The sequence below is a fragment of the Tursiops truncatus genome, chromosome 7 (genome assembly GCF_011762595.2).
Source record: "Tursiops truncatus isolate mTurTru1 chromosome 7, mTurTru1.mat.Y, whole genome shotgun sequence".
NCBI classification, from domain to species: domain Eukaryota; kingdom Metazoa; phylum Chordata; class Mammalia; order Artiodactyla; family Delphinidae; genus Tursiops; species Tursiops truncatus.
In genome coordinates, this window is record NC_047040.1 from 65,853,861 (window position 1) to 65,867,828 (window position 13,968).

At 37.1% G+C, this 13,968-nt stretch overlaps 1 protein-coding gene across 2 annotated transcripts in view; it reads left to right on the plus strand.

The window, feature by feature from the left end:
- TTC21B (tetratricopeptide repeat domain 21B) overlaps positions 1–11,681 on the plus strand; it is an 85,413-nt gene extending 73,732 nt beyond the window's left edge. For both annotated transcript variants that reach the window (XM_019923154.3, XM_033860061.2), the window contains 4 exons: positions 1,674–1,898; positions 5,843–5,963; positions 9,822–9,889; positions 11,138–11,681. In XM_019923154.3, the coding sequence (XP_019778713.2) occupies positions 1,674–1,898; positions 5,843–5,963; positions 9,822–9,889; positions 11,138–11,215 (492 nt within the window). In that variant the 3' untranslated portion in view covers positions 11,216–11,681. The remainder of the gene's footprint in view (positions 1–1,673; positions 1,899–5,842; positions 5,964–9,821; positions 9,890–11,137) is intronic.
- The last annotated feature ends 2,287 nt before the right edge of the window (positions 11,682–13,968 follow it).

Genomic DNA, 13,968 nt, shown 5'->3' on the forward strand with positions numbered 1-13,968 from the left:
CCTTGAACCATAAAGGTACACTGTTTATAATAGAGCTGTATTGTCTTTTGTGATGTAAAGTTGTTGCAGTTCAGAGTGACAGAGAGAGAAAAGCTGGCTGAACATCTTAGGATGTCTGCACCAGAAAAGGCATCATGGGCCTAGTGCAGGGGCTAGAATGCAAGTCTGCAGTTTCAGAAACCATTCTTCAGTTCACTCAGGAGTGATTTCAAGCTGTGAGGAATTGATTCATTCTAATCAAACTCAAAGTGTGTGATTTTTAAATCAGAGTTTATTTTTAAAGGTATAGTGTGGGATATTTTTAGTATGTGAATAGGTCTGGACATTTTTCCAGGACCCTTCTCTTCTTGGGCTGTCCTAGGATCTGGCTGACAAATGCATAGTAGGTCTGTATTTTCTTTCCTTTCTAGCCCTCCTGGGATGGGGGATGCTGTTCAATAATTAATAATATCCCACACGTCTTCAAAATCTACTACCAAATTGGTTGTATTTGGCGTTCAAATAAAAAACTTTCTGCCATTCCTTAATCAGGAGAACAAATTACATATTGGGAGTTTATTGATAGACATAAAATTAGACCCAAGGAAGTTTTATATTCCTACAAACCATGTTCATCAGACTCTAGTGAATTGCCCTTCTCTATTCCAGGATTATTTGACTTCCAACCATGATCGGTGTTGGACATTGAACTTTTTAACACTCTGCTCTCCTTTTGTTCGTTATTAGTTACTGAAACTTGCTATCTTACAGTGCACCTTTATTATAGTCATGATATTATAATTTCTACATCACAGTTTCTCATCTTTTATTTATATTTTAAATGGAAGTCTTTCTCTTTATAAAAGCATCACGGTCCCTCTGCTGAAATTTGAGAAGCACTTTATCTTTGTCAGATTCATACACATAACTGCATAGGTATGTTAGTTTTCTGGATAGACCGCTAATGGTCTCCATTTTATACCAATTCTTAATAGCTTGTTGGTTTCGCAGAGTGACATTTTCTGACTCTGAGCTCTGTCTAAAAGAATATCATCTTTTATAGTTACTATCAAGGAGCTGCAGACTCCAAATCTAAAAGCATATTTTAAGGCATGAGTTTATTTCATATAGTTTCCAAATGATTAATTAATTGCATGCCTTATTTATAACATTTCATTAACCAAACTTTATTGGGAGAAGAGGCTTTTGAATAAAATGAAAAGGGAGGAGGAAAAGAGCAGTAGAAGTCAGTATAGATAAGGAATATCATTTGCAGGTAAATCATTCTCTTAGTCCTGTTTTATAGGTTAAAGAACTAAGGAGCCAGAATGCTGAATCTGAAACATAAATGTTCAATTAGGACTACAATGAGATAGAATTTTATTTTTTCTGTTTCTGTACAAAACTGAAACAGTCTCATTAAAGAACAAGTTTTCCTAATTGTCTGGAATTGCGTGGTTACCGCACCTGCATTCTTACTGAACTACCTGGACCAGATGGTTCCTCCTGGTAGCCTGAGGTTACTGGATGTGTTACACAATGACCATATCACAGTATTTAAGTGAAGCCAGCAACAGAATCCACAGGCCGGTCCTTATATTATGTAGCACTTGCTACTTTCCATGTGTTTTTCTTTTAAACATGGCACATTTATGTTTGTGTATCTGGGGGTCTCAACTCTTGTTTCCTTATAGAAGGATCATATTCCAGCACTTTTGGGAATGGCAACAGCTTATATGATCTTGAAACAAACTCCACGAGCCCGAAACCAGCTGAAAAGGATTGCAAAAATGAACTGGAATCCTATTGATGCTGAGGACTTTGAGAGGAGTTGGCTGCTGCTTGCTGACATTTATATTCAATCAGCAAAGTACGACATGGCAGAAGAGCTGTTAAAAAGGTGCCTGCGTCATAACAGGGTAGGTGACTGAGGAATGAAAAATAATTGGTAGCCTTTGTTATATAAGTTTTCTATATAGGTGTTTTTTTTTTTTTTTTTTTGCGCGGTACGCGGGCCTCTCACTGTTGTGGCCTCTCCCGTTGCAAAGCACAGGCTCTGGACGCGCAGGCTCAGTGGCCATGGCTCACGGGCCCAGCCGCTCCGCAGCATGTGGGATCTTCCCGGACCAGGGCACGAACCCGTGTCCCCTGCATCGGCAGGCAGACTCTCAACCACTGCGCCACCAGGGAAGCCCTCTATATAGGTTTTTATAGAGTGTTGGTCCATTTCTAGGGATTTCTGTGTGTTTTTAGAGAATAAATGTTTGTTTTTACCACAATCAGGAAATAAACATTAGTAATAAAAAAAGAAGCCATTTGCCCTTGAAAATAAAGAAAGAGAGATTGCAGTTTCAAGTTTCAGCTGTGGTTTTGCCCTACTTACAGAAAGTGTTTTGGAATGTCAAGCGTTTGCCTGTGATTATCCATCTCATCCCAGAGCTAATGAAAGTTGCAGAAGAGCATTAATTGCAGACGTCTGTCCCTCCTGTTAAATACTCCTGATGAACTGACTGCAGCTGCGTGTTGTTTTCTCATTATTAGAATCCACTCTGCATAATATATTTTGTAGGGAAAAGTGTTTTAAGCATTTAATTTGATTTGTTTAATGAAAAGTCCGTATCTTAGGTAGAAAAGTGCGTATCTTAGGTATAAAACTGAAAATCTTCAAGTCCTTAGAATTTAAGGCTCTTTACTAACAGTGCATTTTGGTATTTAATTGCCCAGAAAAGGATGTCTTTTTGTAACATGTTTTAAGTTAAGAATTTGTTACTATTTATTGAGAAATAATTGTGCTGAACTTAGAAACTTGAGGATATTTATCTTTATAGAGTCTTATCAGTTACTTCAAAATCTTAATCACAGCAAATCTATGTTTTATTCCCTTTGAGCCAGTTAGATTACAAAATAGATCATTTGTTTTCCAAAGAGGAGTCATGATCGTCTAATACTATTAAGTTATTTTCTTGGGGACTTTAAAAACCTAAAATATCAAGCCATTTATCAATTTATGTAATTATACATGTAATTTAAGTTACATTGGCCTTAAAAAACAGAATACTTATTAATAGGCTCTGAAAAATCTAAACCGCCAAATAACTAACCCTTACGTGCCTAATCGAGGCTTAAGCAAGATTTCATGGGAATTAAGGTTTCAGTGCAGATAGAATTTCAATTTGCCAGAATGCAGACAGCAATGCATTGCATGATTGAACATGACGGCTGCTTTAGAGGCGTCAGCCCTACTGCTGAGGCATGACAATATTGGAAGCATGAAATTCAGGAACCAGAGCTTAGAAACTCTGAATTATATAATTAAGAAATGGAGATCATCCAGATCTGGGGCAGGAAATGTGCAAGATGACAGTAGACCATCTTGTCATACCAGATGGCAAGGAAGCTATCAGTGATAATTGGAGTCATGTCAGGGACTCAAGAGCCAACTTGAGGACACTCCCACTAGCCAAAGTTGAGACACTTTAGATTATCAGTAATAACTGCATTGAGTTGGAACACACCAAATATGTCTAAGTCCATGAGTTTACAAAGATCCAAAAAAAAACAACCCTAATTGGTCACCACTGAAATATGCTAATAAACTGACTTATTTCTAAAGCTGGCAAATAAAGGGAAAGAATTAAGCATCTATCCTGCCTTTTCTGTATGAACAATACTGCTGGGAAACAAAATAGTGGAAAAGGAGGTGTTTCTCATTATAGATGTTTTCCAGCTAATAAATGAAGAAAGAATGATAGAATGTCACTATTTTCCAACCATGATGAATTAATGAATGGGTATAACATCACAAGACATTACGTGCCACGTGATGGAAGAACACACCATCTATGAGAGGGTCAGAGTGGGGTGACACAGGTGAAACACTCACTCCAGGTCCGAAATTTAAAGGAGCACTTAAAATCTCAGTAATTATCGGGACTTCCCTGGTGGTCCAATGGCTAAGGCTCCGTGCTCCCAGTGCAGGGGGCCTGGGTTCGATCCCTGGTCAGGGAACTAGATCCCACATGCTGCTACTCAGAGTTCGCATGCTGCAACTAAAAAAAAACAGGATCCCGCATGCCACAACTAAAAAGTTCCCACATGCCGCAACGAATATCCCGCACCAGCAACGGAGATCCCACATGCTGCAACTAAGACCCGGCGCAGCCAAATAAATAAATAAATATATATATTTTTTTTTTTTAAATCTCAGTGATTATCTTAGTTAACTGATGCTGCTATAACAAAGTACCATAGACTGGGTGGCTTATAAACACCAGAAATTTATCAATATTTCTCACAGTTCTAGATGCTGGAAGTCTAAGATTAGGGTGCCAGCATGGTTGGGTTGTAGTGATAACCCTCTTCCTGGTTGCAGACTAATGAGTTCTCACTGTGTCCTCACATGGCAGAAAAAGAGGGCAAGGGGGCTCTCTGGGGTCCCTTTTATAAGGTCACTAATCCCATTCAGGAGGGCTCCACCCAAATGACCTGTTCACCTCCCCAAAGCCTCACCTCCTAATACCATCACACTGGATGCTAGGATTTCAACATATGAATTTGGGCGAACATAAACACTCAGTCCAATGTAATGATCAGGATGAATGACATTTAATGCAATATTTTTTTAACAAAGTATCAAAAGGTAAAACAGGTAGGATCTTACAGTGCTGTGCTGAGCTATATTGAAGCCTGAAGCAAAAAGGGAAAATGCGTGCCCTGATCCATGTTTGTGTGTATTTTTTAATGGTTAATAGTTTTCATGAAAATATTAGTGATGTATCTTCTTGCATTAAAATAAGGAAAGTAAAATTATGATAAAGAGAAAAAATATTCAAACTTAACGCAGTGAATTTTAATATACCTACTTTTCTATTTTTTAAAATTAACACTCTGGGAAAAAATAGCAATTAAAAAATACCTAAAAACATGTATACAGCATTGTGCATTTTTGCTTCTTCATAAGGAGCAGTGTGACTCGGTTGAGCACTAATCTATGAAGTAAGTAGTTTCACCTCTTTCCCCTTAAGTCAAAATCGGATACAAACCTCTAGATCTAATACAATTTCCAGGAAATATCAATGACATAGGAATATATTATATAACCACTATAAGGATGCACTCACCTAAATCTGGGCTGTGAGAAACTCTAGGATGAACATTCTTGTTTCTTCTACATTTAATTGCAAGGAAAGAGACAGAGAGGAGACTTCTAGATCAAAAGGAAGTTTAGGGACATTTCAACCAGTCACAGTGTGTGGCCCTTATTTGAATCCTCATCCTAACATGCAAACAAAAAAGTATATTAAGACTATTTGAAATTTGAATAGTGACTGGATATTTGGTGATATCAAGGAGTTGTTACATTTTAGGTGTGATAATTTGTGGTTATGTTGAAAGAAAGTCCTTATTTTTAAAGAGGCATACTAAAATATTTATGGATGAAATGATGTAGTATCTGAGGGTTTTTTATCTGATAATACAGAAGGACAAGTGTATGGAGTAGTGAAACAGTATCAGTCAGGAGTTCATTGTTGAAGACATGGGTTCAGGGGGTCCATCATACTGTAATTTCTATATGTGTTAGAATTACTTGTAATAAAAAGTGTACATGTATATGTATATGTATAAAACATCTCCTTCCCTCTCACCCAAAAATCCTGATTCTGTAGGTTTGAGATAGGGGCTCAGCATCAGAATCTTTTTTTAAGTCCCATAGATGATTGGATTGCATAGCCAAGGTTGAAAACCACTGTTTTATGTGCCATTTAAATGAGTTGATATGGTTGACCTCTATAGTCATAAGCACTCCATAAAATCTTAGTGATATCAAGTGTAATCTGTTGATACATCTTGCACTTTTCTTCAGTCTTGCTGCAAAGCTTATGAATATATGGGATACATTATGGAAAAAGAGCAAGCATATACAGACGCTGCCTTAAACTATGAGATGGCGTGGAAACACGGCAATCAGACAAATCCAGCAGTAGGTGAGTTTAAAATTTAGACACTAGGTTTTCACAGGAAACGTGGGTTTCCTGTGAAAGCCAACATCCTTTGTTGGACCGTCTGAAAAATAAATTTTATATTTATTTTATAATAAATAAATATTTATTTATATTTATTTTATAATTTATTTTATATTTATTTATATTTTAATATAAAATTTTATATTTTATATTTATAATAGATTATTAGCTACTAAGTTATTAGGTGTAGTTTCCTGAGATTCAAACTCCACCTCAGTCGCCTTAAAGGACATCCGATCTAATTCTGCCCTTCCTTTCCCTTCACCCTCTAATTCCAGAATGGTGATGCTGTGGGGGGAAGGTGTTTCATTGTGAAGGAAGTGGGAAGACATTGCATCAAATCAAGTCCTCCTGGTTTCTTTACTGCAGAACTTCTCAAAGCCTCTAAACCCTAATATATACTGTGATGGATATCACAGAGGGGACATGTTTCCCACAGTAATTTGACTACGGAACTTTTTTTTTTCTCTTGAGCATCTATAAACGTCATTTGGTTCCAGTGGTAGCCCATTGGTTTGAGGAAGGCTAGTCTCCAGTATCTGTAACAGATGGGCAGCATCTGGAATATACTTAGTGACTCCTGGGGAGCTCCTCCCCAGGCCTCTCTTTCTTTGTGTTGCACTGAAATAGGCTTCATTGACACTGCCCTGTCTGTTCTCTCGAGCAACCCACATAGTCCTTCCGCCCTTATGCATAATGGCCCTCTAATTGCAAACTCTGTCATTGTCTCTCCTCAGTTTCTCTCCAAACCATCCTCAGGTGCTTGTCCATTCTTGCTTTCAAGTCTTTCACCCTCCTTGCTGTCTCCTGGAAACTCTCAAATAGTATTTCCCAAACTTTGCTTTGGAATACTGGGTGAGATATTAATAGTTATTTCTTTAAAAACAGAGAGTTGAGCGTGAGGAGATGAGGTTCCACGGCCAAATAGGTTTCGAAAAGGCAGTTTTATTTGTCCATGTCCCTCTTGACCTGTTGTGCCAGAAATGAACAAGTTCTTAAGTATGATTTAAGAACGAATTGTATGTATAATGAAGCTATGTTTTTAAATGAGGCCTTTAGTAGTTGATAGTTCAACCTAAGATGGCATCTGTCTTTTTAGCAGCCGTGGCACAGTGATGACTCAGATTTAATCTGCAGTCAGATTGGTCATCTTTAGACTTACTGCTGTCAGTTCAGGACTTCCCCTACCTTGTATTTTTCTGAGGTCTGTTATTTTACTAGACTTGTATAGAGCCCAGGAACTAACGCTTCCTTCTCAGGTATTGTGCGTCTTACAGAATAAAATCAGCTTGTAAAATGAGCATTCCTTAAAATCCTTAAAATATATTTAATTTTGGTGCTTTATTCCCCAGAAGGAATACAGTTAGAAGCTCAGTTATTTAAATACTCTGTTCCTTGGAAGACCAGCAAATAAAGAGATTTCAAGTCAGTAGTTCCTTCACTGTGTTATCTTTGTGTTTTATAGGTGATTTTTTCAGTTCCTCTGACTTCTCCTTAGTTGGCATTTCTCTGAGGCTCTAAATTAATTCTCACAGTTTCTTCCTTAAGATTATCATGGCATCCAGTACCCCCAGCCTGCCTGGCCAAGTTAGAGATGCATTTATTTCACTTTTTCACTTGTCAGGAAATCCTTCAAATCATGGTTGTGTTCTTTTCATAGGATTCAGGCGTGAGTACTGTAACTGTGAAAGGCACCAGGAACTGAGATCCACTGAGAGGAGAACACAGTCATGTTTCTCCCTTCAGTCATTCCCAGGTTACGTGACAGTCACTAGGCTGTTCACATTGTTCGTGTTCACGAGCGCACTCTCTCTCTCCCCCGTTTTTTTTCCTGATTACAAAGAGTTGAATTCTTAGAAGCCTGACAGGTGTCATGCAGCTGCGGTACACGTGTTCTTTGCCATTTCTAGCTCTTCATTTCCTCTCTAAAGTTTTTTGAAGGAAATGATCTATCAAGTTTCTTTCAATATGAAAACTTTGTGCTTCTAATTTAGTGTTTACACAGAAAAAAATGCTAATATTTGCGTGGTACTCAAATTTTTAAAAGCATTTCACAACAAGTATTTCATTTGATCTTTAAACTTACACTAAGAGCAGAGTTATCCTTCCATTTTTGGATGAGGAAACTTGAGATTGACAGCTCAGGTGACTTGTCTAAGGTCTCAAAGCTAGTCAGGAAGCCAGAAACCAAAAGTTAAGTCTAGGTTTTTTTGGCTCTAGTTTCCATGTTTGGCATGACATCTTATGTTGTTTTCCTTTTTAAATGTCCTTTTAAATGTTCCTTTTTTTTTCAGTGCTTAACAGTGGCTTTGTTAGGTGAATGCTTGAAAGTATTCAACATTAAATTCAATTTACTTCACATGTTTGCAAACACATCATTAGCAATTCTTAACTATTTCAAATCAACTAATTTGAAGTACAGAAGGCTTGTTTTCAAATAACTCTTCTGAGGTGACACTAAGACTGAAAGAAACCTATGACTTGAGTCCAGGTCTCTAATAAACTCTATTTATTAATCTTTTTTATAATTATTTTCTAATGATACCAAGTTTACCTCTCTGACACTTACTGCTTTCATCTTGGACATTTCTCATTTGTGTGTGTGTGTGTGTGTGTGTGTGTGTGTGTGTGTGTGTGTGTGTGTGTGTGTGTGTGTGTGTGTGTGTCGAATACAATGAATTTTAGATAATTCTTTTTCCTTACTTTTTGCTACCGTATGATTGCATTAGCCAGCAATTCTTTTAAAACATTGTTCTGAAATTCTAAAAACTTGCTTTGGTACTTTGATTAAGGCCTAAGAGCAACATTCAGATTTCCCTTTTTCATATTTCTAAATGGTAAAGCAAGATATTTAATTTATTAGTTACATATTATTTTACATTGTGTTATATCTTATTTATTGAGTCCACTTTTTTTGTCTTTTCCTTAGTTTGCTTACTGTTATGGCATTGTTACAGAACAACAGTCAGTTAAGAATGTCTTAAAACTTTCCTCTAAATTGTCAGTGTCTGAAATGTGACATTTCACTGTCAGTAACTGTGGTGCTTGTTACTCATCGCTGATGTGGCTATCTAATGACTAACCCAGTGTCTTCTGAGCCGCTCTCCCCCCTGCTCTGCGCTCCACTCGTGCACCCCAGGTCCATTTGGTTGCTATGTCTCCCTCTACCATTGGCCTTTCCGTGTGCAGTTTTTGCCTAACAGTGTTCTTGCTTCCCACCCCCTTGGTCTACCTTATGCCTCTTCCTTCAGATTTCAGACCGTGCCTGACTCCCACCCCCTCCCCAACCAGGTTTCTTATTACAGTGCTCTTGGCCTGTACCTTTATATCACAGCATTTATCTCAGTTTTGAAATTATTCATGTACTTACATAATTACTTAAATAAGGTACTTTCTTTCCTAATGGAGTGTAAACCTCATGACTGAAGGAACCAGTTTGCCTGACATGTTAAGTAAATCTGTACTGTATAAATGAATAGCTGTGTTATCATTTACTGCCCTATGATGAGTTTTTACCATAATCTGAAACAAATGGGACTTTTCTAGTAAGTTGCAAAACCGCATTTGTGGGATGGCTGGCCATCTTCTAACCCAGCTGTGGTCCTTTGTTACAACTCCATTTTCTTTCCTACCTGTTCTCCTTTTATGTCACTCCACCCTCTATTATCTTATCATTTCTATCATAGTATAGTCACCAGCCTCCACTAAGAGTTCTCTAATATTAGAGTAAGCAAACAAAGGAGGAGGCCAAAAAAGGTAATATTAACAGTATGCTCTATAAATAGTACTATATCATTGTTGGTTTTTTTGTCTTTACAGGATACAAACTGGCATTTAATTACTTAAAAGCAAAAAAATTTGTGGATGCAATTGACGTATGTCACCAGGTAAAACTTAAATTTAGATTTCTTAAAATTTTTCAGATGGACTATTTCCTACTTTTAATTAATATCAAGATGTACATGAATAGAGATAGAAGACGTCATATTTTGGTTAAATGACTCATCACATATATCTGGGAGATACTACCAGTTTTCAAAGTTTAGAAAATAAAGTTTACTTAAATTGAAAAAAACATATGTTTTTAATTGGGCTCAAATAAAATGTTTACGTCAATTTAAAGAAAGAGGCTAGAGAAGCATGTTAAATAAAACGTAATCCTTAAGTCAGAAGATATCTCAGGATTTTTATAGATTCTCCACATCACTGTTCTGAATAGAAGTTCTTATGTATGTGTCTAAGTCTCTGGTTATTAGAGGATTCAGATTTCTAAATTAAAGAGGTATTTGTGTCATTTAGAAGTCATTCAATTACACTTCTGGAATTGATTCCTGACTAAATGATCCCTTGTTAAAATGACAAATATTTAAGTTGCAGTTTTAGAATTTGCAGTTTCTTTATGTACATTGTCACATTGATATTCCATATAAGGCATTTTACTAAACATTGTTGGGAGCTCCAAGAAAAGCTCCTTAGCAGAGAATTTTGTGATGTGTCTTATCCCGGATAGCTGTGTGAGCATCATTATAGTAAATACTTGGCCCCAGCGATTGCTATTGATTACTGAGTCTCTGCGTAAGGCAGCATTTCACATTAAGGCTAAGGTTGTACATTAATGTAAGGTTATACATTAGAATCATTTGTGGAGGGTTTTTTTTGTTTGTTTGTTTTAATGAATTTCCCCTACTCCTAGACTCAGTAGACCTGGAAATTTGTATGTTTCAAAATCATTCCAGGTAAATCTGATGTGTGCTCCTGGGTAAAAATAACTAAGGGTTTATTAAATATCATGCATTAATAGCTAAATTATTTAAAGTATCTTAAATCATCGATACATAATTGTTTTCTGTAACTGATCTATTAAGGAAATAATTATATTTGTTGTATTTTCCACGTGTAGTATTATATTCTACCTTTTTCATTTAATTGCTGTTAACAGAAATGAGTCATCATGTCACACGCATCTCAGATATCACCTTTAAAAAGTGTTGTTAAATTTGTAGTATTAATATAATGAAATCTCAACTGTAATGCTGTTTCTAGTAAGTTTTGTGACTCCGCAGTTCTTGATAATGACTTACAAGTTCTTATGCTTTTGTTATTTTGTTTTTTTGTTTGTGTGTGTGTTTTTGCAGGTTCTCGAAGCACATCCAACTTACCCCAAAATCAGAAAAGATATACTTGATAAGGCTCGTACATCTTTAAGACCTTGAAAATTATTTTAGCTTTTTTAAGCAAGAAATGAAAAGAATCTGAGTTCTTCCAGTTCAAAATAGGTTTGAGCTAATACTTTGTAATAGAAAGCATACTTCTCTTTCTCCAGCAGAGGCTGCTATTGTATATAAAGAGAAACACTATGTTAAATGGATGTCTTCTGATGGAGAAGGTGAATGAAAGCTGGTTTATTTGACTCTCTTGATTAGGTGCAGATTTGGTGACTCTGTGGTAAAGATTATAACCCACTTCTATAAAAAATATTTTGTTAAAATCTTGGTAGTTAAGTATCCTATATCTTTTCTAAGGAATATTAGTTTCTTTCAGGAAATACATTTACAATATTGTTGTGCTCTGTTAAACATTTTTGTGATAGTCTCTGTTATTTCAAAGGTTTGAGTAAATTTCCCTGTAAATATTTATGAAAAAGAAAATATATTTTTTAATAAAGATTTTATAAGTTTATGATTTGTATTCCTCTTGGAACTCAAAAGACAGGGTGAATTTTGCAGAATCAGGGTAGACTCCCCATGTTAATGTGTAGTATTACAGAAAATGTGGCTTTCCTAGAAAAGTCTTTGTGGGAAAGTATAAAGAGTGTGTGTGTTTCCCTTCTCTGTTGAACTGATTCTTCCTGCTCCCAATGCCTATGTGATCCCTTTTAAGAAATAACCAGTACCTGAAATTAGTTTAAATAGGTAAACCTTTATAGCAATATTTAACCTTAGCCCAAAGACGAGGCCTTTTGGTGTAACTTTAGACACTGTAACATCTGGTGGAGAATATTTCTGGTCAGTAGGGGCTCCCAAAGCACACCGTGTGAACACAGCTGCAGACCCCGCTCTCCCTAGAATCCCTGCCACCACCCTGGGAGAGCACTCACTCTTTACACTGAATTTAACCTAATCTTCATAAACTCAATTCTTAACATCATTTTTAGTATGTTATCTATACCTTTTTCAGTTGCCTTTAAAAATACAATAAACACAGTCTTCAATTTTAATTGCATTTTCAATAAACAGTATTTTTCCAAGTCTCTTGCTTTTCCTTAAGTACCTCATGTTTATTTCTTTTGAGCTACATTCTAGTTTCTGATCACTTCTCCAATTTTCCAAAGTCCTTTTAATTCCAATTATATGTTATAAAATTCTAGTCATTCTTTTATGTATGGCGTTCCATGAAAATGTTTAATAAGTAGAGCATTTATGAAACATGTCATGCCTGTTAAAATGCTTTCACATGTCTTATTACATTTATCCCCCGGTCCTATAATATAGACATTATTATCCCTGTTTTACAGTTCTGGCACTGTGACAGATTATCTCTTTAGCTATAACCTTTCAGCCTGAATGGACATTGTTAAAGACGTGATATAACAGAATACCCTTAGTAGTTGCAGTGAGCCTGCATCATGGAATGCTAGAATCATGGAAATTGGATAGAGAAAGTAGAACATCTCTTCTCCCAGCAAGACATTTCCAAATCAGTTTTCCTATCTGTAAAATGAGGAGTTTGTTTTTGTTTGTTTTTTCCGCGCAGGCTCAGCGGCCATGGCTCACAAGCCCAGCCGCTCCGTGGCATGTGGGATCCTCCCGGACCGGGGCACGAACCCGTGTCCCCTGCATCGGCAGGCGGACTCTCAACCACTGCACCACCAGGGAAACCCTGTTTTTGTTTCTTAAGCAGCCACTTATTCTGCCATTTGTTAGATACTATTCTAGAAACTTTCTTTAAATTAGGTCTTTTATTTCTCAGTCAGCTCTCCAGAGAAATAGTATTTTTTCAGATGATGAGATGAGGCTCCAACTAAGTGATTTGCCCAAGGTCAGAGAAAAATTTTCAGAACCTGGATTCCACCAGCCTTTCCTATATTAAGATGCCTTCCATAACTAAGAGAGGCAGTGTCTATAAGAAAAACTCTTTTATCTGCATGTGGCTAGCAGATGAAACTGAGCGTCCTGTCACAGAGGTGGCTAGGTAATGAGGAACAAGAACTGAGTGGAATGAACGTTCTTACACATGTGGCAGCTGCCACCGAGAAGTGTAAGGGAGGAGCAGTGAAGAGCACGGCTCTGAAGTCAGACCGGCTTAGGTTTAAAGTCTGGCTTTACTACTTTCTCAAGTTACATAGGCTCTCTGAGCCTCATTTTGCTTTTCTTATCCATAAAGTAATGTATCAGGATAGTAACCTTCCTCGGGTTGTTGTAAGAATTAAGTGAAAGAACGTACATAAAACCTAATGAATCTAACTCACTTGGGCTCTTAATAAATAGTAGCTCTACTTACTTACTATAAACCGAACAGGGTCAAGTAGTAGTTGCAGTTGAGAAGAACCTTCACAGAAGAAAAAAGACAATGCAGGCAAAGCAGAGATGGAGAGGACTAGTCAGTTCCCCTAGAAGCACAGCCGTACAGGAGTCAAGATTCTCATTCATTGTCTCCCTCCCTCCTTCCCTCTCTCTCTTGCTCCCCTCCCCCACCAGAAATTATGTTGCACGCTTTGCATGCATAAATCTCACTTCATCCATCTCGAACAGACTTTTGACCTTCTCTCCTCTGCTGGAATTCTCCCCCTAATCCCCACTTACTGTCTCCAAGCTTCCCTCTCTAGGCTTATTCTTTCTTTCATTCAGGTACCAGTTTATTATCACCTTCTCAGAGGCCCTGTCCGTGTCCAGGCCAACACTCTAAAGTAGCCATCACGTCAGTCTGTATCCTGTCACCCTTGTTAAACTCTCTATTTAGCACTAAC